Raw genomic sequence first — 25250 nt, forward strand, 5'->3', positions numbered from 1 at the left:
GGCACGTGATGCGTGTCATAGTCATGTGACTGGTGGGGGGGAGGGTGTCTGGGGGGGGGGTGCCGGCGCCACGTGCCTGGTTGTGCGCGTTCAGCTCCTGGTTCTCGCGCTGGCACTGCCGCAGCGCCTGCCTCTCGGCGTCCAGGGCCTGGGCCAGGTGCGCCCCCTCCAGGCACTTCTGGGAGTACTGCTCCGACAGCACCTCGATCTCACGCTGGACCGACATCATCTCCTCCCTGCATGCGCCGCAGCAGCAACAAACAAAGCACAAGACCACACGGACGCCCACCCGCAGCTTAGCATCGGCGTACACACGGGGATGTTAAAAACGCCGTTCACGAGCAGCCAATCGAGCCGGCAGCACGGCGCACGATGGGGTGGTGCAGTGGTCAGTCACTGGCACCTGCCAACCTTTGTCCTCCCTTCCCCCCCCCACCCCACTATATTTAAGGCCGAGTCAACCTACGGGGAAGCGCTAAGGAGACGTTCATCTATCACTTGCCACCGGAATTATGCTGCGATCCGTTTGGCTGGGGTGGGGGGGTTTGAACCCAGGTCACCGGAATCACAGTGCAGGGTGCGAATCATCGCGCAACTGCTCACACCGCACACATAAACAACGTAACAGCAGTTCAGGACACATTCACGATTGATTTTTTTGTCGTAAATGTAAGTGTGTGTTTACGGGCATTTTGGTTAAAATATGGCCCTGCCAAAATTCCACCGATTAAACAATGATCACGTAAACTAAGATACAAATTTCATTCAAGGAATAAGTACATCTATAAATGGACTTTGTGTGTTGACTGCAGCTCTATAACCATGACGCAGCGCGTCTTAAACAAAAAAAACCCAAACAACAATCTGTGCGAACTTCCTTCCTTTCCCGAGGATCTTTCCAGATTGTGAGCATTCGATTGAGCATTGAGAGTGACCGAGCATTATACCACTGATATTTGGTGCTCGCACAGAGGCCCACTTTGCTTTCCGTTCAGATAAACATTTGTTTTGTGCGATGCCACGTTATCAGTGGTGCACAAAAGCCACAAACAACAACAACCAAAACGTCAATGCATTCGTCATGAACCCGTCACCCTAAAGGGGAAGGAAAATGCACACAATAAATGACGTTTTGGGCAATGGCCCTTTTTCAGAGCACATGAGATGTTACGAGATGCATCTTCTGTGGGGGCGAGCTCTGCCTTGGATGCAGCTGACTGACAACACACCACCTCCACCACCTCCACCACCTCCACCACCTCCACCACCTCCACCGCCACCACCACGCAATTTGTTTTTCCTAATTCGCACCTCGAACCGCCCTTAAAGGAGAAGCCCCAAAAAAAAATGGTTTCTTGAGGTCAGCTGCTGCCCGACAGGCACATCAATAAAGAGTGACTCACTCAGCCCAAAACGGGCTAAGCCAATAACCCCACGCGCCCTTTGGTTCAAATTTCGGGTCGGGAAGGCTACGTAAAAAAAAAATCACCCCGTTATATTGGCCTTTGTGTACAAATATTCCCCCACGGAGGTTACCACACTGTTCGTTCCAAGCCACAAAGGGATTGAGAGACCACTGGCAGTCGCACCCAACGCGTCGTAAGCAGATCTGACAGCGCGAGTCGCAAAGGCTTGCCGGTCTAATGGGGCGGAGACCCATTTAGCTGGGCCGAGTACAAATAGTTCATTGATTGGGCACCGGGAGATGTGCAATGCGTTAATGGGCTTGATCTGCTCCAAGACGAAGAACCTGCTGCTGCGACTGGGATCTTGGCAAAAGAAAATTGGGTCGGCTCCCGTCAGCTATTAATTGGTAGACAGCGCAATTGGTTTCAGAATCAAATCGTCCCTCCTTGCCCCCTCCACCCACCACGCCCAAGCGTACCACCGCAGGCTTAAGACAAAAGCGTGTCCCTACTCGGCACCATCAATTAACATCATTTGTGACACACTGGAAGACAGGAAATTAAACGTTTTTCTGAACTGGAAATAATTTTTCCGGACTCGGTGGAGGGATGTAAATTACATCGCGAAAAAAGTCAGCAGAACTACGGAGACTAAAAATACACCGACACGCACTCGCGGGCGAGCGCTCTGCAAGACCGCTCCCAGCGACAACTGCAACAAGATAATTAACCGCTAGCATTTACAGCAATTATGACTTTCCTGAAGAGTGCACAAATGCACTCAATTATGCAGCTGTCAAAGGCAAACCTGCTGCTGCTCCTGTATGACGCACCACGGGGAGGTGTGCCTCAACCAATTCGCAGACTGGTGCGATTTTTACGGAGGTGCGTAACTTGGTATTGTATTCCTTTCACCGATAAATACAAATCTAGACAGGCACCTTCACGAGCTCAACGACGGCCACACAGAGAGGACAACAATTACAGTCGCTTGTAACGCACGCAGAGTATGTGCAGTACGTACCAGCGCATAGCGTAATTGCCATCGTTAAGCAAGCAACAATGCATCGATTTATCATTTAAAGGACATGTTTGCGGTCATGATATTGGTATGAAGCGAGAATCAATCATTTTTCGATTTGCGCGCGTTGTCATAGGTGCACGTAAATCCTGCAGCCACCAGAGGCGCAACATTCACAGTCATGGCAACAACAACAGAATTAACAATCCACAAGCACGAATCGTGATAACTCACACGATTGAAAGGGAGGCAAAATTGCGACATTTTTAAGGTTGTGGCAGATAATTGATGCTGGCGGCTCACTGTAATTGGGCGGCAGCGGTAATTTCAAATTGCCGACGATGAATGTGAGAATCCTAGCAACCCACTCGTGAGGATAGCGGTGGCGGGAATATGACAGCCAACCTTCGTGGGCCCACCCTGTCACGCGTAAAACCACACCGAATATCGCCGGAACGGAGAGGGGACGTCGATCATTGACCTCTCGGTCAGAAGAAGGACAACATTTCAAGCCATCAAAAAAAAGGTCTTTCTCTGCACGAAAACTATCCATAAAGTCGACCCGGTTGTGTACGGATAAAAAAAAAAACTCCAAGTGAAGGGCATTTCTTGGGCAAAGTCGCAAGCACATCTCACAAAGACACCGCAGACGGGACAAACCGGAGGTGTGGGTTAGTTGGGCAGAGCGCTAACCACTGCACCACCGCTCCCCCCACCAAACGAACACACACACGCAGGGCAGCGACGCACGCGCGCGCAATGATTTCCGCGCGCTGACACGGACGAACTCAGCGGACACGCGAAACGAGCGGTGGTGACGTCGTCGCCACTCACTCGTGCTGCTCGTGCACCGCCTCCATATCCCGGTTGACGCTGTGCGTCTCCGACTTGCGCACCTTCTCCAGCTCCCGCTCCAGCTCCTCCCGGTGGGCGTTCTTCATGGCTTCGATCGCTGCCGGAGAAACGCAGCAAGGGGGCCGCCGTCGCGTCAGGGGAGGCGCAGCGCACGGGAGGGCCCGGCGGGTTTTGTTTTGCGCTTTGACAACTCCGCCGTAGCACGCCGCGCGCCGGTTGCGATCGCCGGCGAAACGTCGTTAACGCGAGTTGGAAACGTGGGTTTGCTCTCTTAACACACGGCCGGGGTGTGCACAAGTAGTTCACGAATTGGCACGTTCTGTTCATGTGACAATACCGTACTCGTTGGCTGTGTTGGGTGGAGGTGGGTTTACGACTCATTTATAATCACGTGGTATAAACCCACAAAACTCGATCATGAGCGTTGGTTTAATACAAACGCTGGACTGGCTCCCAAAACTAAAACTATAAACGACTTTTATCTTACCAGGTAAGGCCCACTGAGCTATGTAGCTCTTTTTCAGAAGTGATCTGGCTATCGTAAACGATAGCTCAACGAAGTGGCTTATCACGTGGACATTTATAGCAGCCAAATACTCTAAAAGCATCTTTCATTCTGCTACGTGGCCTTTCAAAAGACCATGCAGCAGATGTGCTGTGTAAAAGTTTATTTTTGTACGCGCAGAGACAACTATGGGAATAAGGGAGGCGTATTGTCTGCATATTTATTCTCCGCTCCAGCCTGCTTCAAGGTGTGGATAGGGACTGAGCTGGCAGGCGCTACATGCGCGTGTGTTCCACGCGCTCCGTGCGTCCCCCACGTGTGCGCTCCGTGCGCTATCCACGTGTGCGCTCCGTGCGTCCCCCACATGCCTGCGATGGTGGCGGCCGTTTCCTCTGCCAGGAGCTTGTCCTTCTCCAAGCGCAGCTTCTCGAGCTCCGCCTGGTGGGCTCGCTGGAGCTCCTCGATCACCTTCTGGTGCGACTCCTCCATCGCGGCAAACCCACGCTCGCACGTCGCCTGCTCGCGGCCGCACACGGCACAACGCCAACCCCCCACCGCATGAGCGCTCACGCGCGCAAAAACACACGCATGCCGAGTCGCGCAGAGGCACACGGGGCAAAGGCACGCAAGCAGAGTCCCACGCGCGCAGTCGCGCACGCACACAGTCGCACGCACAAAGGCACACACGTGCAGTTAAACGCAGACGCACCTGCGCAATCACACGCAGAGACGCGCAGAGACACGCAGTAACATGCAGACGCACGCATTGACAGGCAGAGGCACGTGGGGATTGGCGAACACACTGCTAGGGTACACGAGGGTGAGGGGGGGTAGGGAGGGCTGGAGAGGCAGGGAAGGCCGTGGTTAAGTCAAGCATACGTGAGCGTACACAAGGGTACGCTCAGACGCACGTACTTGCGTGTCAACACTTGCGCGTGTACACCGATGCAGGACAGGGGACAATGCAAATAAGTGCAGCACGTGCTTAAACACAAATATACACGGAGATACAAGCTGGCTCAAGCATGTGTGCCATGTGTGCAGGAACACACTAACACAATGATACAGCAATGACACACACACGCACGCATGCAAAGGTAGCGCTAAGACTGGCGTTACTTCAATCAGAAATGCAATTTTATCCAATCACTGTTAGGTGTGCGCTGGCGCTTTCATATTTAAATTAACTTCCTTGTGCAATACATTTCCAAGGATTATTACTATACACGAATCTCGAGGTCACCGGTTCGATGATTTGATCTCACGGGAGACGCCAAGTTGAATCAACGGGGCAAGTTTCTTAAATCCCACCAACCGCCTCTTGTCCACCCAGCGGTACAGATGGGTGTGCAACCACAGTGAGGAAGTGCCTGGTTTACAGGAGGTCGTGGGTTCGATCCCGACCCTGACGCCTGCTGTATATTTGGAGTTTGTGCATCTCTCTCCCTGTGATCACGTGGATTTTTCTCCGGGCCCTCCGGTTTATCCCTTCAGATTTAGAATCAGCGTTGCGTTTAGAGTATTTGGCTGCAATACATTTCCACAAGGCATGTCACTTCTGAAAAAGAGCTATACAGCTCAGTGGTCCTCCCCTGCTGAAAAAAAAATTTAAATCGTTTTTTTATAGTTTAGCGGAGGCCCCCTTCTGCTGGCAGTGGCATGAGCAAAGCCATTGCATGGCCGCGCCTTTCACTCCCATGGTACAGGGCTCGTGAAATGACCTTGAGCAGGCACGTCCACACGATGGGGGGGTGGAGGAAGGGGAGGTGGGGAGAGGGGCATGCGCATGCGAGTGTACGAACGGTCACGCCACATCACCCGCGCACGAACGCACGGCGCGCCTACCAGACGCGCGGCAGGGAAGCCGCCGCAGGGACTACGCTGACATTTCCACCCTCCCCGACCCCCCGCAGTCGGATCTGCCCCCGAGACAGATTTCTAACCGAACAGCTGGCAACCTCCACGGCCTTGACACGACGAGACGCCGACCTTATAGTACAAGAGGTTGACGATTCATTAAATATTCATTTAATTAGGCAGAGGAGTGGGGGGGGGGGGGGCAAAACAGGTACCCTTTACCACGAGGACTCCTAATGAATGGCAGCAGATTTACAGGCAGCTGTAACATGGGGGGAGGGGGGCGGCAGGGGAATCATGGGAATAACTTTTTTTTTTAACCTGACCAAAAAAACCGCACAAAAGTAAAACGTCCTTTGGCTGTGACCTGTTATACACGTTCAACTAAAATAACAAATAAACAAGATTAAACGCAGCCCTTGGGGGGGGGGGGGGGGGCGGCAAGCGTTGGTGGACGGACAACGACGTGACCTTCGCATGCGAGCGGACACAACAGCAGCAGCGCGGGTTGGGGGAGCAGGTGGCAAGGAGAGGACGCTTCGGGAAGAGAGGCCCACGTGAATTCGGGCCACTCCTCCGCCCTCTTCACCGCCACGTTACGGTTCAACCCCTGGCGGCCGGGAGGGCAGCGAACGGTCACTGTGTGCAGCAGCCGTAAAGTAAACACTATTCTTTATTTTACCAGGTAAGGCCCCGCTGAGCAATGTCGCTCTTTTTCAGAAGCGAGCTGCCCACAAGTGATAGCCCAACGACGTGGCTTATCACGTGGAAATTTATAGCAGCCAAATGCTCTCAACTCACGTCGATTCTAAATGTGGAGGGGAAAAACCGGAGGTCCCGGAGAAAAATCCACACGACCACTGAGAGAAAGAGAGAGACATGCAACCCCCAAATATACAGGCATCATCAGTCAAGATCGAACCCATGACCTCCTGTATACCAGGCGAGGTAGTTAACATCTCGCCACCGTGGGTGCCACGGTGGCCAGTAGCAGCACGCCCTCCGTTCACCGAGCGGTACTTCTCTCGTCTGTACCCAGCGCGGTTCGCGCACCACCAAACTCTCTCAGGGCCGAGCTGATTGGCCTCATTGTGTGAAGCAGACTCGAGCCATTTAGCCGAATGGAAGAAGTAATCAGTTAGTGGTTAGAGTGCTGTAATTACAGCCGATAAGACCGTTTTAAAGGCAATCAACCCACCGCGTGTGATTTACGTTTAAAAATAATTTATATCCGGCGTCTCCCTCGTCGAAACCTACATAGTCGGGGCTGGAACCTTTGATCACCACAATCATCGTTATCAATCATCCTTCAATGCGGTGAAGTCGGGTCAAACAAACCCCCACCAGTGACAGCTAGCAGAGGCCTTCAACCAGGGGTGAAACGACACAACACACTGCAAGTGATTATCTTTTAAATATAGCCTTAATTGAAGCGGTTGCGAGCTTGGCACGGGCATGTGCTGGCATAAAAGGGGCAACTATAAATATTGTTTTATTGTCTGTTTATTGACGAGTCTTCTATCCCAGGAAGCGTTAAGAGTGGCTGGCAAATATTTTTCCCCGACCCTATTTTGGCACACTCTCGCGAACAGCGCGGCACGGCACGGCAGCCACGAACATTTAGGGCCGATAAGAGCGGGCGACAATGCCGCTGTGAGGATGTCGCGGAAGCTTTTGCGGCGGTGAACGCTGTGATGAGACTACAACTTACAGCTTGCGTAGGTGGTAACCTAGCAGCAGCAGCAGCAGCCGCCCCCTCCGCGCTGCCAATTATCTGACACTTTCGCTCGCTGCAACACGCGTGGGGCCCTGCCACAGCACGCGGCTTTGCACGCGGGGGGGGGGGGGGGGGGGGGAACTCCCACGTGCGTGAAAAATCACCACCTAAAATATTTACGAATTCGTTTGTATTTAACGAGGACCGGGAATTACGACAGCCAAGGCCCGCTTGTTGGCGGGGCACCGGCGGCACGGCTCATCCCGGCACGAGCCAGCGCAACAAACGAGCCTCGCGAGAAAGCGAGCTTTTAAAGGAGTGGGTGGCGTCTGCCGCTGGAAGGATTGTCACCAAGTAAGTTGCGACTCAAAAGCCCCGGGGGGGCTGGGGGGAGGGCAGGGGAGGCCGTGGCAACCGAGCCTGCCGTGACGCCACCGCCGTGCGTGGGCGAGGCAGTCAATGGCGGTAAAGATAGCGTTTAGAACGCTTCGCCAACCCACGCTGCAATCGCCGAAGCAGCGGGGAGCCACAGCCCCCGCGCGGTTTCAGAGGTGGGGGGGGGAAACGGGAAAAACACCGGACGGTGAAATGAACGTGACTGGAAGTACAAAAATGACACCTCGCTTCATGCACCATGTATGTATGCAGCAAACAAACCGAACAACAGGGTAGCACGCACGTGGGTTAACATGGCATCCAAAGTTGCACGGAGCACAATACAAAGTATAACGACAATAATGACACAGACGCCACACGGTGGGAATGGTGTTTTATGAAAGATTAGTGGTACAAATGGTCAGCAATGATCACCGGTTCCCAACCACCGTTCCCAACCTCCCGGGGCTTAGGAACTCTTTTTCTGTTTTTTTTCCGTCGCCTGTTTTGACGACGGCAATCGATGGCACTCTAAGCAAATAAATAAATAAAGCTGACAAAGCGTAGCGGAGTACCTTATCAAGAGCAGGATGCCGGCTTGGCATGCTTGCAGCTTCCGAAAATGGGATGTCACTTTAAACAAGAAAGAGGCTGTCAATTTTGCCGTCGCAGCGTGGCACTTTTCTCTTGCCCTCCGCTCGTCAAAGTTTTTTTTTTTTTTTACCCTAGAACAGCTTGGGGCCGTCACAAGCACCCGAGCTCAACAGAACAACCACCCCCGAATCAAATCTCGTGGCCCCCGCCAAGGCGTTGGAGAACTTCAAGAATGCGTGGCTTTTGAAAGCTTGCGACGGCTAAAGTGATAACATCCTAGTTGGGAACCAATGATGCACAACAAGATGCGTTTGAAGCAAATAAAAGATGCGTAACACAAACAAAAGCATGACCGGGCGTAAAAGTGCCCAAAAAAAACGGGCACCGGTTAAAATGTTTCACAAATTAATTTTAATTGGCCTGCGGCAACCACGGACACACAAAAAAATGTACGCATGCGTGCGTGCATGCAGGATTTTTACCCGGCAAGAGGTACATTCTAATGTGTCACGCGCACACCTTTTAAAATAAAACACCACCCTTGCATTTGGAAAGATTTGAGAAGATGAATCAATGCAAAGGGATTGAACAAAAACAGCGTGGCATGGGATGAGGAATACAAAACTCGTGAACAGCAGCGGCAGCGGAAACCGCAGATGAGCTGAAACCTGAACGTTTTAGCCGAAGGCAGTCCAGCAAATTACGTTCGCATGGCGATGCTGGGAGAGCCGCCGTGCGAACATTTGTTGATGTATTTCCACAATAAGCTGATATAATGATGTAAGCCAATGCACTATGGGGGGAGGGGGGGTGTACTTTGTGTGTGACGAAGGCAATAGGGTAAAATAATAGAATATGATGTTTTGGCATAATGTACAGATTTACTAGATACGGGCAGGAATTGTATCTTTGTGTTCATCAGTAATAAAAACAATCCATAAGCAATTTGCCAAAAAAGCAAGATCGCATTGGCTGCCCGTGGTGCGTTGCGTCATTAAGCTTCGCAGCACAGAACGAATGTGTCATCAGTCAATACCGAGCGAAATTCATTCGTTCTTTTGTGAAAATATCCGTTTCAAGAACCCAGTACACATCTGCCGCTTTCTGTACCCGGCACGCATGGGGACAATAAACACATGCATAGCTCCAAAATGAGAAAAAATAAATAAAAGCATTCTGTAGTGCTGCTGCCACCATGGCACTTACAAGAGGTGCTGAAGTAATCGCACCTTTTACATTCGATAAAATATAATCGACCAACCACCCTTGTGTCCACACCCGAATTAGCTTCCTCGCAAAATTCATGCAATGGACCTGGCTTCTCTCTCGCCACATTCCAAAAAAAAAGGGAGCGCAACCGCCGCGCGGGACTGAAGGGAGATGACGCGGGGAGACGCGCGGAGGGCAACGGTCCACCTTTAGGCTCTCAATGTCTGCCTGGTGTTTGCCGTGCAGCGCGCCAACGTCCGCCTCGGCGACGTCCCTGTCCGGCGTGACGCGGGACGCGGACAGCTGGAGCGCCTCGAACTGCGAGCGGATCGACCGCAGCGTGTCCCCGCCGCGGTAGGCGTCACTCACGTCCTCCTGGGCGCTCTCAAACGACTCGACCGTGTTCTCGCTCGCAGCCTTCTGCAGGTCCCGCTGATGATGCTGATGCTTCGGGTGCACGGTCGGCGACGCCTCCTCCTGGGTAGGCCTCCACAGATCCTTGGCCTTCGGTCGGAGCCGCTCCTGCAGCCCAGCGAGAGGCTCGCTGCGGTCCTCCTGCTGCAGGCTCTTCATCTTGAGCGTGAACTCCTCGCGAAGTTTGTCGAGCTCCTCCCTGTGCAGCCGCTCCATGCCTCGCCGGGACGCCTCCACGTTCTGCAACTGTTGGGTAAACTTCTCAGAGTGCTCCCGTTCCAGCTCCTCTATGCAGGCCGTTAGTTTTAATATCTGCTCTTCTTTCTCCGTCAGTTTGGTCTTGAGCAGTTCTTCGGCCTCCTCAAACTTTGCGGTCAGACCTTCGATCTTCTCCTCGTAAACGTCGGTCAGGTCGTAGAGCTGCTGCTTGAACCTAGCTGCCATCTCGGTTTTGTCCTTCGCCATGACCATCTTTTGTTTATTGGCAGCGCCTTCCGGCTCTTGGCCCGGCTCAGACTGTGAATCTTTCACGGCTCGAAGTTCCTCCAGCTCTTGTCGGAGCTTTGAAATTGTCAAAATGTGTTCCTCACACTCGACTCTCAGAGCCGACTCAGAGTCGGACGCGATCTGCTCCAGAGCAGGATCTGCCAACTCCACACTTGCACACTGTTCACCCTGCAGATTCTCCATCTGAGTATGGGAATTGCCACCTGGCGGCTCGTTGCAATGTTCTCTCAATGGTTCCTTTGCATCGCCACATTTTTTGACCTTGCCCAGCTTCTCCGCTCCCTCGGCGTGCTCCACCCACTTCTCCAGAGCCTCGCGCACCTCCACCAGGGTGGAGATTTTGCAAGCCTCCATGACACGCTGGAGCATCTTCTTGTGGTTCTGCACACGCAGCAGAGCTACGCTCAGCTCGCTCTGCAGATCGCCAAACTTTTTGTCGACCGACTTCTGGATGCTCTGGAGGACGAGCGCGAGCTCGCCCCTCAGCAACGTACTGTCCACCAATGTGCTTATGAACTGAATGATTTCCGAGGGCTCGGAGCTGGACTCTTCCGTGGAGTCAGCCTGCAGCTCCACCTTCAGCTGCTGCAACTCCGTCCAGAACTCCCCCTCCAGAAGAAGCTTCCTCGTCAACGAGTCGCCACCTTGCGACGCTTCCCCGACAATGACGGCGTGCTGAACGGACGCCAGCTTCTCGATCTCCACGTTGAGCTCGTCGACGCTCGCCAAGCTGTGCAGGTCGGTGTTGTGGAGGACACTTATGAGCCTGGCCATGATCAACGCTTCGGACACCAGCTTCCCCGCCAGCGCCTGGAGGTTTTCATCCTGGGGCAGAGTCTGGCAGCATCCCGACGACGCTTCTTGACCCTCTCCTTCTGATCCACGGGCAGCTCCCTGCTTTTCTTGCACCAGTGACGTCTGCTCCAGGCTGTGAATCACATTCGCCAGAGCTCTTTCTACCTCCGAGAGCGACTGAATTTTGATCCCCTGCGACTCCGCCACTTGCTTATCTTTGAGGATTTTCTCAACTTTGCCCTTGCATGCTATTATTGTTTCTTGCACCTCTGCGATTTTTGCCTCCAACTTTTGCAGATGCTTGTCCGTTTCGTCAACCAACCTCCACCTCTGACTCTTCTCGATCTGCAGCTGTGCGGTGAGGGCTGTAAGTTCCTCCTCGCTGGCCTGCAGCTGCTCCTGGCTGTTCTTTTCGGCCTGAATCCTTTGGGCCAGCTGCTCCGACCGAGACTCCATCTCCCACGCCTTTTGCTCGACGAGCGAAGCCGTCACCGCCCTCAACTTCTCCTCCGTCGCCAGAAGCTTGACCTCCAGGCTTTGAATCTTAAGCCCCGCCGAGCTGGAAGTCGAATCCAGGTCTACAGGCGGCTGCACTTTCTTGCCCGAGAACTCCTGCAAGGAGTCTTCGCTGGGCGGCAGCGGGAAGACTTGCTCGTCGACACTTTGGTTGCGCAGGGTTTCATTCCCGGAGCTGTTTGACGAGCCCGCACTTCTCTGTCCCCACAGGCTGCGTTTGGAACCAGCGCCCAGGGCTCCTGCCGACGGCACTTCGACATGCCTTGCCATGGCCTGCTGCCTGCTCGACTCCTCTTTCAACGAAAACCCTTTGCTCACAGGAAAGCGATGAGCAGCCTCCGACTGTTGCACCGTTCTGAAGAATCCCCGCTTGAACTTCATCTGCTCCCACTCCTTGCACGAGTTGTTGTGAGCGGTTTCCAAGACGTCGTAGTCCTCCTGCAGTTTGGTGTGGTTCAGGGACAGCTGCTCGTAGCTCCGCTGCAGGGCTCCCAGCTTGGCCTGCAGACTCGAGACCTTGGCCTCTTCCTGCTGGAGCTGATCCACCAGGTCCGCCCGTCCCTTCTCGTCCTCCGAGTGCACCTTGTTTCCACTCATCCTTCGCAGCTCCTCCTGTCCGAATTGCAGCCTCTTTTCGGCTTCCGAGAGATTCCTCGCCACGGTGTTCAGCCGATCCAGTATGTCCGGCATGACCATCTCGAGCTGCTCCTCACATTCATTCTTAAAGCAGTTGATTTGGAAATCCGTCTCTTTCAGGATTGCTCTCACCCGTTCCATTTCTTGGGAAAGACTGTCGTAGAAGTCCTTAATCTCGTTTTTCTCTGTGCACTGCTGCTCAAGGTCGACCTTAAGTGCCTCCATGTCCTGCGACAGCTCGCTGTACGACTCACCAAGTTCCCTGTTTAAAATGCGCTGTGTGTGCAAATCGTCCTTTACAGAGTCCAGCTCTTTAAGTAAACGCTCGCAATCCTCTTTGCACTGACATTTGGAAGAACCGTTGGAATCGTGACCAGTGGGGTTAACATTGTCCAGTAAAATCGTTGTGTTTGCTCCTGTATTCACGCAGATATTCAAGTTCTGCTTTAATCCTGGAGTTCTCCTTATTTGATTCTGACAACTGATTTAGGACCTCCTTTTGCCTTTGGTATAACTGCTGATTGTCTTCCTCAACAGTTTCCTTTGACCTCTGCAGACTTTCCAATGAAACCTCGTCGTCCCTCATCTTCTGCTCCAGCTTCCTATTCTCCAGGACGGCCGCAACCTTCTCCTTTTCCAAACGGTCCACGCACGTTTCCAGCTTCTCCACGCGCTCCTCCCTTTCCTTCAGAGCGTCCTCCAGCTCCTGCAGCCTCCGGCGGATGCCCTGCGTCTTCGCCTCCTGCGTCTCCAGCAGCGCCCGCCGCCGGGCCTCAAAGTCCTCGCGGCTCTTCGCCAACTCCCGCTCGCTCGCCCGCAGCCTCTCGGTGGCTTCCTCGAGGCGCTCCCGTAAGCGCTGAACCACCTCCTGCTGGTTGCCCTGCATCTCCACTTGCCGCTCCAGCTCGCAGAGGGCCTGCGTCTTCTCCAGCAGGAGGCTCTTCGCCGCTTCCAACTTCGCCTCGCTCTCCCCAAGCCGCGCCGCCGCTTCGCTCGCGCCCGCCGCTAACGCCGCCGCACCCTCGGCCGACACGTTGGCCCTCTCCTCCTCGCGACCCAGCGGCGCCTCGCTGAGGCTCTGCTCGAGCGCCGCTCGCTCGGCCGAGAGCACCTCGACGCATTTGTGAAGCGAGGCGAGCTCGGCCTCCTGCCGCTGGATGAGCTCCCGAGAGGCGGTGTAGCTCTGGCGCAGCGTGCGCGACTGCAGCGTTACCAGCTCCAGCCGCTCCCGCTGGCGCTCCAGCTCAGCGCGGAGCTCCTTGTTGAGGCGGCGGAGTTGCTGCCTGACGCCCGAGCCGGCCCCAGCCAGCGCGCCGGACTTGGGAGAGCCACCACACACACCGTTAACGGACAGCCACATGCCAGGGATGGTTTAAAGCGACTCTGAATTTCAAGAGGAAGCCGTTGACTCGTCACACCTCGGGAGCCTTAACAGCTCCGCACGCTTTCGTTACGGCATGGTTTTTTTTGCACGTAAACATTTGACGCTTTAAAGAAAAGTATAATCGTTAACGGTGGTAAACGAAGCTGTAATTCAGTATTTTTTTTCCTTCCTGGGGCAGTTTAAATCATCCCTGTAGCATGTGTCACCATACAGGACCACTTACTCACAATTTGAAATCAACCAGTGCCTGTTTTCACTGTCCATGAATTGGCGCTGTAGGCAAAAGGCTTTTAACGCATCATACTGCTCCACCCTGTCAACCAGACGCTGGCTTCCTCTAGCATGAGCACTATTTAAAATATCCCTTCCATCAGCACAGCAAACGTTTCCCGAATTGAACGTCACTCATATGAACTAGTCACCCTAAACGCATCATCCTCTATCTCATCAGATCTCAGAAGATAAGCGTGACCGAGCCGGTGGGCTCTGGCGTGAGTGACCCCCAGTGCTGGACGACCATTTGAAGGTGTGGGGTTGCGAGGTGGCCAGGAGATGTCATCGTTGAGTGCTTCACTCCTTGTTTGCGAGGGGTTTTCTCCCATTTCTTGCCAAGTGAAGCCAAACACTCCGTAAACGGAATTGACAAAATATCCCAATGCACGACTCCCTCGTGAATTTTTTTTTCTCGAGGCTCAGTAATATTTTTCCGGGTTAATAATTGGCATCATTATTACCGCTATTATTTAGCCCCACGTTCTAAAATGCAGAACAAATATTTCCGCGGTTAGACAGCGATTGCTTGCGTGGGCTTCTTCTAGCAGTGAACTGATGATGGCTGCTGATGATTTTGTATGTAACGGGGCAACTGTTTTATTAAAAAAAAAAAATCCTTCTGTATGAGCACCCTATGGACATTGGTCCAGGATGTAAGCGCAGAGCGAAACACCTTAGTGATCAGTTGTGCAACTCGGTTGCATGCAACTGAATAATTTGGATGTCTCGGCAAACGATTGCGAGCAGTTGCGCAACCGGTTGCCAACACTAGAGAGAGCAACCCCCTTTAACATTCAAGCATCGAGCTGATCAGAAATTTGCAGCGACGCATCTCGTACCGTGCTGCACATTTGCAAACTACGATTGGCTGTTACGATCCTGAGGTGGGTGGGAGGTGGTGTTAGCCATGAAAAGGACGAGGCTATGCCGTAAAAGGGGGCGTTGGCCAGACACGCTTATAGCCAGATGCACGCTTGTTGTTACGTAACTCCCTCGCTCAAGATATGGTTGCGCAAGATATGGTTGCTCAGGTATAAACCGGGCCCCGAGGCTGCCACTAAGGTCAAAGCAAGGTTGGGGTGGCATGGCGTTTACTGTAATGCGTAGCGATGTGAACAACATTAGCATTTGGCTGCCGACCGAACCGATCGCTTCGTGTACTCTTATTTAAAATACCGGTGCCAAGTCGGGAGGCTTTTACTTTGTGCAGGGAACAATGCATTTAAACTGGGCTCTTTCCATGTTCTAAACTGAGGGCGATTACCTTTAGAGACTGAACAAACAGAAAACTCAAAAACAAAACACAAAAGCAAGCTGGGGGTTGCGTGGTGGCACCAAGCGTGAGAGATGTTGTTCGGAAAACACTGATGATGGCGAAACGTTATGATAACACCACGGACACCCACAACAAAACAAAAACATGCACCCCCCACGGGGCAAGCTGCAACGCACGCAAGGGCAACACAAAATCTCGACACACTTACACGGTTTCACGGGCACCACCACTTTCACAACGCGTGCCGCTTTTCACTCGCACTCCTCGTGTCTCCCGGTCAACTTAATATTCCCACCACCGCTCGCGCAAAGAGCGGCGCGCGCACGACACTCATCGAATAATTCACGAATACGACACGGGGGGAGGGCGGCGTTTACTTAAGAGTGCCTCTGCAACCTTGCTCGTGGGAAGTAAAAGGAGCGGTGGCTCAGTGGCAGAGAGAGTTTCAGTGGCTCACAGTTGGAAGGTTGCGAGCTCAAATCCTGGTTGGAGTGTCGACTCAGCCCCTCGTCTCTGCTTCCGAGGTCAACAACAATAATTACCGCCGGCTTCCGGGGGAAGCCAATAACGGTTGTCTCATGGATAGACTCACCCCGGCCATAGAAATGTGGAATCGCCACCACTGCCTCAGGGCTGTAAACAAGGAAACGAGCACCGCCTCAATGCTCGTCTAAGACAAGGCATCGCTTATTGTGACTTTGAACGTTGCCATGAAGGCTTTCGAAGGTAATCTATTATTAGCCACATTGGAAGGCATCCATTTCCATTCTGTTGTTGTTTATGCCACACAAACAACAGAGGGTTTAAGCGTGGTCCCAGCTGTGGCGTGATGACCGTGTAAAAGAGAAAGCAAGCTTTATACACATGCAGCAAAACCAAGGAATGTACGCATTCATTTCTTTGGCAAAGCACAAGCAAAGCAGAAGGGGGGCAGAGTAGGAAGGGGGGTGGTAGAGGGAAATGGAACATCTGCAGAGGAGACATATACACAATGTTGGAGGTTTCTCAACAGAAGGTTCGGCGGGAATGAAAGCGACCGTGCCTTGGAATAACGCAAATAAAGAACGCGCACGATAAACAACAATGACATGCACCACCCAGGTTTCGAACCTCGGCTTCCAAACGCTGTTGCAGAACAATTTAAATATTTGGGAAACATTTCGGCTTCAATGGCCCGAATGCTGTGAACCATTACTTCCCGGTCTGCCTGTCATCAGCAACGTGCGCTTGAAGACATCCGTGAATAACGTCGTGATAACGAACACGGAGCGCACTGGTGTACTCGTCATCAGACCATGGGTTAATTATATATAATCCCAATAACAGTCACGATTGCAAAATGAAATTTCAATTACATTATATTATTACTAATAATAACAATCATTTAAAAAGCCTCAATCCACTGCTGGATGAAGGCCATCCCACACAGTCTCAGTCATGGAGAATGTTTTTTTACTATACTTCAAAGAGGAAGTGTATGTACGTTCAACTTCTTTCATACCGTACGTAGCCAATCGTGCTCATGGAAGGTGCGGAGGAAGGACAACAAACTCAAAGCAAAAAGCAGTTCTAAAGAAATGAGTTTGTCAATCGAGATGATGATTTTTTAAAGTGCGCAGCTCCAGTGGCTTCCTAATATCGGACGGGAGAGCGCGTTCCAGACGGTCCGCAGAAGCGCATCTGAAAGCGCCGCGCGATGCAGTGGCCAGGCCCGAGATCACTCGCCAATGATGACAGCACAAGCAGGGAACCGAACCCCAAGTCGATGATGTCAGCGAGCATCGCCATACCACTCCACCCCGATCACGAATCACGTGATCTTTGTGAATTTATAAAAAAAATTACAACTGCATTTGTGTAATTAATCATTGTAAAACACAATGGGGTTGTAAGTGCAATTTTGGCAGACAATACTGCTGTAATTGTAATTACAATTGAGCGTGGGTCTGAATAAAATCGTTTAGAATTAGAACGACGCATTCGTTACTCTGTAAGCACAGCAACGGAAGCACCAATTGACACCTGGGCATGGCGAAGTCTAGTTGAGCGATATTTGTCACGTATTCTTTAAAAAGAAAAAACACAACCCCATTCCTCTCCTCTGATAACTTCTGAGCACAGCAAAGTTGCAGAAGGCACGATTTCTAATGACGATCTCCAAAAGTCTTTCACGTAGAAAAAAGGCACCACTCTCCTGGTTAATAAATACTTGATAATGAGTCTATTTGTGTCCTTCCGGATATGCTCGGTCACTAATTAATTATTAAGTTGCACAGATATCCGTTATAATGTGAGCCTCGTGTTCCCTTGGGTAGAAAGTACCACATCTTAATGAATCCACTCGAGTCCGCTGGCACAAATTGGCCTATTTCTGGCGAGCACCTCTCGTGGGGATGATGACGAATCCAACGAGCGGTAGCTAAAATACGAAATTGCGCTCCTTAAAAATAGCCACGCGCAGTCCCGTTGCACCGCGTCTCCGCGGCGGAATAATTAACGTCGTGGCCTCTCGTCTCGTGAAATGATGGATCGCTGGGCAGCGTGCGCTGGTGCCGCGGGGGAACCAGCCAGTGGGGGGGCGGGGGCCAGGATGGCAGCCACGTTTTGGAAGGTGTCCTATTAGCACCATGCGTATTGTGTGAACGTGTGTGTGTGCGCTGACTAAATATGTGCGTGTGCTTAATGTGTGTTGACTGCTTGTCGTGCTCACTGTGTGAATGTGTGTGTGTGTGCTAAATGCGTGCGAGGGCAGCGACGCTCACAACAACGAGTGGAGCGCTGGGCGGCTAAAACACAGCAAGTTGGCACAGTAAGGGGCACAGGTAGTGCAATCGGCCAGCCATCTCAGTCAGTCAACTCACAGCACCTGGGTGTGTCAAATGACCTCCTGCCAACGAGCGTTTGACACTTCACGTGGCCTTAAAGCGCACATAGCCTGGCACAAGCGCCGTGGTGACGTCACCGCCACTTAGTGGTGAATGTGCTGATGGTGTTAATGCGTTTGCTTGTGTGCTGACTGTTTGAAGATTTGTGTTTGTTGGCTGCATGAATGTCTGCCTGCATGCTCTGTAAATGTGAATGTGTGCTGATGAGGGGAGCAGCGGTTAGCGCACTGCGCTATCAACCCCAGCGACCCAAAATCAATTCCCGCTCACGGTCAACACCAGTGATGATTATCTAAGTCCGGGGGCCTTCCTTAGGTCGACTCAACCTCAAATGAGTACCTTGTGCGGTGTGTGGAGTAAACATCAGAACTGTGGAGACAAAACGCAGCCGGGAGTGGGTGCTGGCCACCCACCCCCTCGTGTGCCGTGCCGGCCTTCATAGGTGCTACTCGCTAACAGCACTTGCCCCAACAATCTGTTTCGGGCTACACGGGGATCTTTGTCTTTTTAACTGTGTAGACATGTGCGTGCGTGTGCGCTGATCAGGGGCCCAGCATTGTTTATTACCGGCTGTCTCTTAAACACAGGATAGGAGGGGAGCGGGGGTAGGGTGGGGGAGGGTATGGAGGGGGTGGGGGGGGTCTCACCTGCGAGACGTAGCCGAGGCGCGTGCTCTGCTCGCGCTGCAGCGCCTCCGTCAGCTGGCTGTGCAGGCTGCTGTTCCGCTCCTGCAGCGACGTCAACTCCTGCTGCGTCTGCTGCAGCTGCAGCTTGAGAGCCTCAATCTGTTGCGCGCGTGCAGTGCAGTCGCAGGGGTCAGCGATCGGCGCGAGGTCATCGTCATCAACGTCATCGTCAACGTCGTCATCATCATCAGCATCATCATCAACAGCAAAGAGTGTAGCTCCAGCACACGACATGAACCACTGAATGCAAGACATCGGATTACAAAAAGGAAACGGATCACCGGTGTTACACAGTTCAAATTCCACAGCAACTAAATCATCTTCAGCAGTGTTCAATCCACTGCTGGATGAAAACCCCAACTGGCAGACTAATGCCCGCTCGCAGGCCATGTACCAAGTTACCAAGTCACCTTGTGCCGCACAGGGACAGCTGCCACCGGGGGGTGCCCTACCTCCTGCTCGGGATGAGACTGTGATGCGAGGGGGCCCGAGGAGTCGCCGAGGCATTTAAACGCCACGCAAATCCAAATGTCACCATTTTTATTGTTATCGTCGTCGTGATTATTCTAAACGCCCAGCGGACCGCTGGAGCGTCCGCCCCCCACCACGACTCGGGGGAACAGAGAAGCGACCCCGAGGGGGGGGGGGGCCCAGAAGTGGGCAGGGGGAGAGAGAGAGAGAGACTAAGGCCTCACCTCCTTCTCCAGGAGCTCCACCAGGCCGTCGGTGGGCGGGCGCTGGGCCGTGGGCGTCAGGTGGCCGTGGATGGCCACCTGCTTGCTCTCCCTCAGCGGGGTTTGCTCCACCTGCTGCCACCTGTAAGGACAACGGCGGCGCCCTGGCGCTCAGCGACCTCGTCGGTAACAAAATAATTGGGTCATGCGTTGTTAGCAACGCGTCGTCTGCGGTGAGTGGCGTGCGTCCCGCGATATCGCTGCCCACCCCAGAGCTATAAATGCTCTGATACGTGCGTTGTCTTTGCACCGATCGCCTTTTGGCGTTCTCTGGTCTGACACTGGTGAGACTAGGCCATGAACAAGGCCGTCTCCGGCGTAGGGCAATCAGTTTAGAAGACAATGACGTATATTATCAGAGTGTGTTTGTTTGCATGTTCATCACAAGTAGGTGTGGTTGATGCAGACTTGATTCCTTTCAAAGGGTATCTATTTGGTGTTTGAACATATTCACACCTGTTGTATTGCCAGAAAGGGTAAAACCTAATCTTATTTGATACTGGCAAAAAGGTCCCATGATGAGTGTTAGTGGTATTGGGGAGCGGTAGTGTAGCGGTTCGTGCGCTGCACCAGCAACCAGTGGCGATTGTCTGAACCGGTCCTGGGCCTCCTCTAGGTCGACTCAACCTCCAATGATTAGCTGGTGCGATGTGTAGTAAACATCGCCACTGGGGAGACAAAGGCGGCTGGGTGCTGTGCTGGCCACCCACCCCCTTGTGTGCCATGCCGGCCTTCACAGTTGCTATTCGCTAACAGCACTTGCCCCAAGTCTGTTACAGGCCATATGTTGTATTAGTAGTGAGCGGCAAGCGTTATTAATGTATTAATAATGAGCAGCATGTGTTAGTAGTGAGCGGCAAGTCTAAGTAATGTGCCAGTAATGAGAGGCCAATATTGCGACAGTAATGAGCAGCAATATAGAGCCAGTGTCCTAGGTAATTGAATTATTCATCCTGTGCTACGATTCAATCAACTGTCAACATCTATTCTATCCTCTATTTCCCCCCACGCTCCCACCGTCTCATCTTTACTGTCCATCGCGTTTGGCTTGCCCTGCCCCCTATTCCGTCCATTAGCTCGGAGATACAAATTTGCGTATCGTTAGCGAGCGTAGTTCGTAAAATAACTAATTATTTTACGGCACACGAGGATGCAATGTATCTCTACTCCTAAGAATCGACTGTGATCAATGAATCAATACACGCCTATGGATTCGGGTTCTCTTGGGAGGCGAGAGGTTCATGTTATTTGTGTTAATTATAAATATATTTTGGGGGGGGCAGTGGGGAGGGGAGGGTGCTGACACACGAGCTGTGCGAGCCGTGCAACGCCCATCGTTGCCAGGGGGGAGTACGCGACGCAAGGCGCTCCGAGTTGCTGCGTCACACGTAGGGCCCCGAGCTAGCGACGCCACTCCTCATCCACACACCTCTGCTCGATCTCGTCCTGCATGTCGTCGTGCGCCGGCGACAGCGGCTGCTGCGCCGGCGGCGGCGCAGGCGGGGTCACCGGGGGCCTCAGGCCCCTGTCCTCCACGTCCATCGCCCCGTCCTCCACCTCCGTGGAGCTGTACCGCTTGCGCCGCTCCTCCCATCGCCGCGCGCGGTCCCGCTCGGGTTCGACGGCACCGTCGCGCTGCGTCTCGTCCGGTACGAAGCTGCAGCGGCCGCCCCCACCGTCGCCGCCGCCACCCCCGCCGCCCCCGTCAGGGGCATCGCGGGCGCGGCCGGCCAGCGCCTGCTGCTGGTGGATGGGTCGGAACTCGGCCCAGTCAAAGGTCTTGGAGCGGCCCTCGCGACGGCGGTCGCGCGCGCGGCTCTTTCGCGACGACTGCTGCTGCTGCTCGCCGTCGGCGCCCGAGTACGAGGAGTCGGGCGCCAGCAGGGACGCGTCCGTGCCCCTCGTGTCCAGCTTGGGAACCGTGTCCGGAAGGGCGCTCGCGTGCGCGTTCTCCTCCGGGAAGCTAGCGGGGCAGGCCAAGAGCGACCGTTTGCGTTACTTTTGCACGCACAGCCGATTACACACTGCAGTGTGGATCTGTAACAGCTGCCGTGGTGTAATTGCACATACCCACACGGACACGGCCGCACACCCGGTGGATCCAACGAAATGTGGTCCCCCCCTAGCGCAACCCCCTTTACAAGAGCGAATAAACTAATAACCTCCAACGCTGCCCCGCCAGGGCCCACACACTGCCGCCGCCCCCCCACCTTGTGACGTCCGGGGCGGTAGAGGGCCGCACGTTCTTCATGATGGCCTGGATCCAGTTCCTGCGGATCCCGGTCGTCATCGCCGACAGCGTGAACGACCCCTCCTTCGTCTGCGTCACAAGCGTCACAACGAGCCTTCACGTCACACCGCTGCCACCACCGCCTGACACATTCCTCAGCCAAAGGATAGCTGCTCTGTTGTCAAGCACCGACTTCACACTGAGATGAATTTGCATTGCTTACGAGTGATAATATACAAACTAACTTTTCTCCTCAAGGAGCATAAACCATTACACAAACTCCGGTCATCCTCGCTGCAGCGGCTTTTGGCTAACCATTGAACAAAGACGGTCACCGCATCGCATGGCGCTTTCAGATGTGCTTCTGCGCTCGGCTGGAACGCTCTTCCTTCCGATATTAGGAAGTCACTGGAAGCAAGCACTTTTAAATCTACTTTGAAAACCCATTTCCTGAGGAATGCTTCTTGCGTTTAGTTTGTTGTCCTTCTCCCGCACCTCCGATTAAGCACGGTTGGCTACGTACGGTGCGGAAGAAGCTCAACACGCATCCACACATTACAGAGTATGCAGCGACGGCAGAATTTGTCGAGCGCGGGCCCCGCATTGGGAATCTCTGATCTCCCCCCGGCAGGGGACGAGAGGGACACACGCGCGTGGGAAGGGTTTGCGGAACGCGACGCGCACGTTTTGCGGAGCTGACGTCGCGATCGTGAGCGCGACGTCACATTTCAGGCAGCGCGGCCATGGCCGACAGCCCGCTCTGATTCGTCACCGAAAGGTTCCGCTTGCTGGCCGGTTAAAACCAAGCAGTGCGTCGGCTCCTGGACACCTTAGGTTGCACGCGCCCTGCTACTGGACATCGGTGAGAAAGATCTTCAATAGCTCATCGGTATTTCTCCAGGATAAATAAAGATTCTGATTCTGAGAAGCACAGGGTATTTCCTGACCACCATGTGTCGTTTGCATCGCTGTCTCACGAACAAATACGTAAATAAAGGCATATAATCGTTGTGGGTGAGATCGTGTCAATTGCGTTGTAAACCCACCTCTCCACCCGACACAGCCAGTTAGTAAGGTTTGTCACGTGGGAAACTTACAATGAGAAATGCTTTTACGCAATCTAATCCAAAAACTTTATTAGGAATAAATATTGCTCGCAAAAGCCTATGAGGTTACACAAAAAAAAACCGTTACACACCACCGATGATTCTGTGCATGAACGGGCAGACAATTACATACCTGTATTTGGAAGCCGTAATTTCTCTGTGCCTGGACCTCCGTGACATCGTAGCATGTGGACAGGTCGATTTCTCCATCCAGATCTGAAGCCTGAACAACAAACAACAGCAGCAGCCAACATCAAGACCCAGTCAACGCACGCAGGCAGCAGGGCAGGAGTGGAAAGAGGGCTACTGTTAAGACATAATTGGAAATGACAGCGACACCACACACACGTAAACATATAACCCACATAGCAAATAGCTCTAATCAGGCAGACAGCTGCCTAATGATATCACTGCAGGGACTCTTTATTAGAAGGACACCACAGTGACTTTACTTGAGCGACCCTGACCGTGGCATTTAAATGTTTTTTTTTCATGAACAAAACTTAAAACTCATGTTCAATAGCCCAGGACACATAGCCTCGAGGTACATATCTACAAAAACAAGAATGACAATGTTGGGGCAGTACCTCCTCTGCAATGGAGTCCTTGTAGTATCTCAGTCCATGGTCAGTAAGCACGAACCAATGTTTCTTCCACTGTGCAGACAACCGCCCATTCATTCCCTCTGTCAGTGCAATCACGTACGTATTCACTCATTCATCCATTGTTCACTCTACAAGCGGCAGTGGCCCCAACCTCTACAAGAATGCAGAGTGAGACCCGTGCGGGGTAGTGGTGGTATTTTCCTTTAGATGAAACAGACCAATTAAATGCAGCATCCTTTCCATTGGTGCGCACTTTGAGTAGCCAGCTCAACACGCAGTGCTTACACGCAATATTTAAAAAGATGTGAATTTTGGGCTGCTGGAACAACAACGTGACCGCATTGCCATGAATGTGCCCGGTCTCATCAGATCCAGGGAGCAAACAAAGCAGAGGTTGTTGAAATATAAACAATAATGATGAGAATAACAATATTTAAAAAAATACAAATGTTTTGGCAATGCATGGCAATGAATAACAAGACAAAACTGGGCCAGATGGAAGTTTGCCATTTGAAAACCAACATTTCGATAGGTTCTCACATTTTACACAAACATCACGACCGCCACAATTAAAGACCAAACGTATACGTGGTTAAAATGTGCCCGAACACAAGTACCACGAACAACAAAAACATTACAACCGGAGTATCATTTCTTTGAATACCTCAAAAATCAACAGTCAGGCAACTAAGAGCCCCAAAATATCGTAGAACATCTTACACGGTTATGTTTTTACCAAAAGTACAAAGGGGTCATTCAGGACGACGCGTTCATTTCTTACGCGCAGACGGAGCATGGATCCATAAGCAAGAACCAATAAAGGAGGAAACCTTACTGCTGACGGGGGGGCGGGGAGGGTGGGGAGGGTGGGGGGGGCGGGGGGGGGGGGGGCGGGGTCTCCAGCCGTGCGCTGGGGGCGTAAAGAGTGTGGGCAACTCTGGGGGGCTCGGGGCGAGTGCATTCGTCACTGTCAAGCGCGCCGTCACGGAATGCCAATGAGCGCCCCTGTTCCACGGGCATTAATCTTTAAATTATTCACTCGGCGGAATAGGATTTTGGGAGAGAACGTGTTTTCGCTGCCCCCCCGCCCCCGACCCCGGACGGCAATCACGTGACACTTCATCCTTTAAAGATGACAAGGAAGCAAATGTATTAATAAACCACGTTATTCGTGTGAAATTATATTACACATTTATTTATTATTTTGAAAGCCTGCTCCGAAACATTTTCAAATGCGCGCCACGGCGGCGGCGGCGAGCCCTGAGCGAGATTTGCGATGGAGAGCTCAATGCCAAACACTTTCCCAACGATGACGCCAACGCCACACGTTTTACTATTCCACAGCAGCACGCGCGCGTGTGTGTGTGCGTGCGTGGGTGGGGAGCGACACTTTACGTGGCCTTAACATTCACATAGCCTGGCACAAGCGCCGTGGTGACGTCACCGCCACTTATTGGCGAATGACGGTTGGGGAGCGGTAATGTCCTGCACGATGAACCCGGCGTTCGATTCAGGCTCGCGACCAACAGCAGTAACAATTACCTAAACCAGTCCCGGGCCTTCCCTAGGTCGACTCAGCCTCAAATAACTACTTGGTGCAATGTGTAGTAAACATCGCCACTAGGCAGACAAGGGTGTGGTGCTGGCCACCCACGTGGTGCTGC

General features: G+C 52.8%; 1 protein-coding gene across 1 annotated transcript in view; it reads right to left on the minus strand.

Moving 5' to 3' along the window:
* Positions 1-25250, minus strand: part of LOC133340683 (trichohyalin-like) — a 158609-nt gene that overhangs the window by 12470 nt on the left and 120889 nt on the right. The window contains 11 exon segments of the mRNA XM_061549082.1: positions 77-236; positions 3262-3379; positions 4156-4303; positions 9747-12791; positions 12793-13725; positions 18873-19010; positions 19607-19727; positions 21075-21608; positions 21856-21965; positions 23115-23204; positions 23569-23637. Of these exon segments, the coding sequence (XP_061405066.1) occupies positions 77-236; positions 3262-3379; positions 4156-4303; positions 9747-12791; positions 12793-13725; positions 18873-19010; positions 19607-19727; positions 21075-21608; positions 21856-21965; positions 23115-23204; positions 23569-23637 (5466 nt within the window).

This window comes from Lethenteron reissneri, chromosome 10 (genome assembly GCF_015708825.2).
Source record: "Lethenteron reissneri isolate LAM-NWPU_2019-01 chromosome 10, ASM1570882v1, whole genome shotgun sequence".
Lineage (NCBI taxonomy): Eukaryota > Metazoa > Chordata > Hyperoartia > Petromyzontiformes > Petromyzontidae > Lethenteron > Lethenteron reissneri.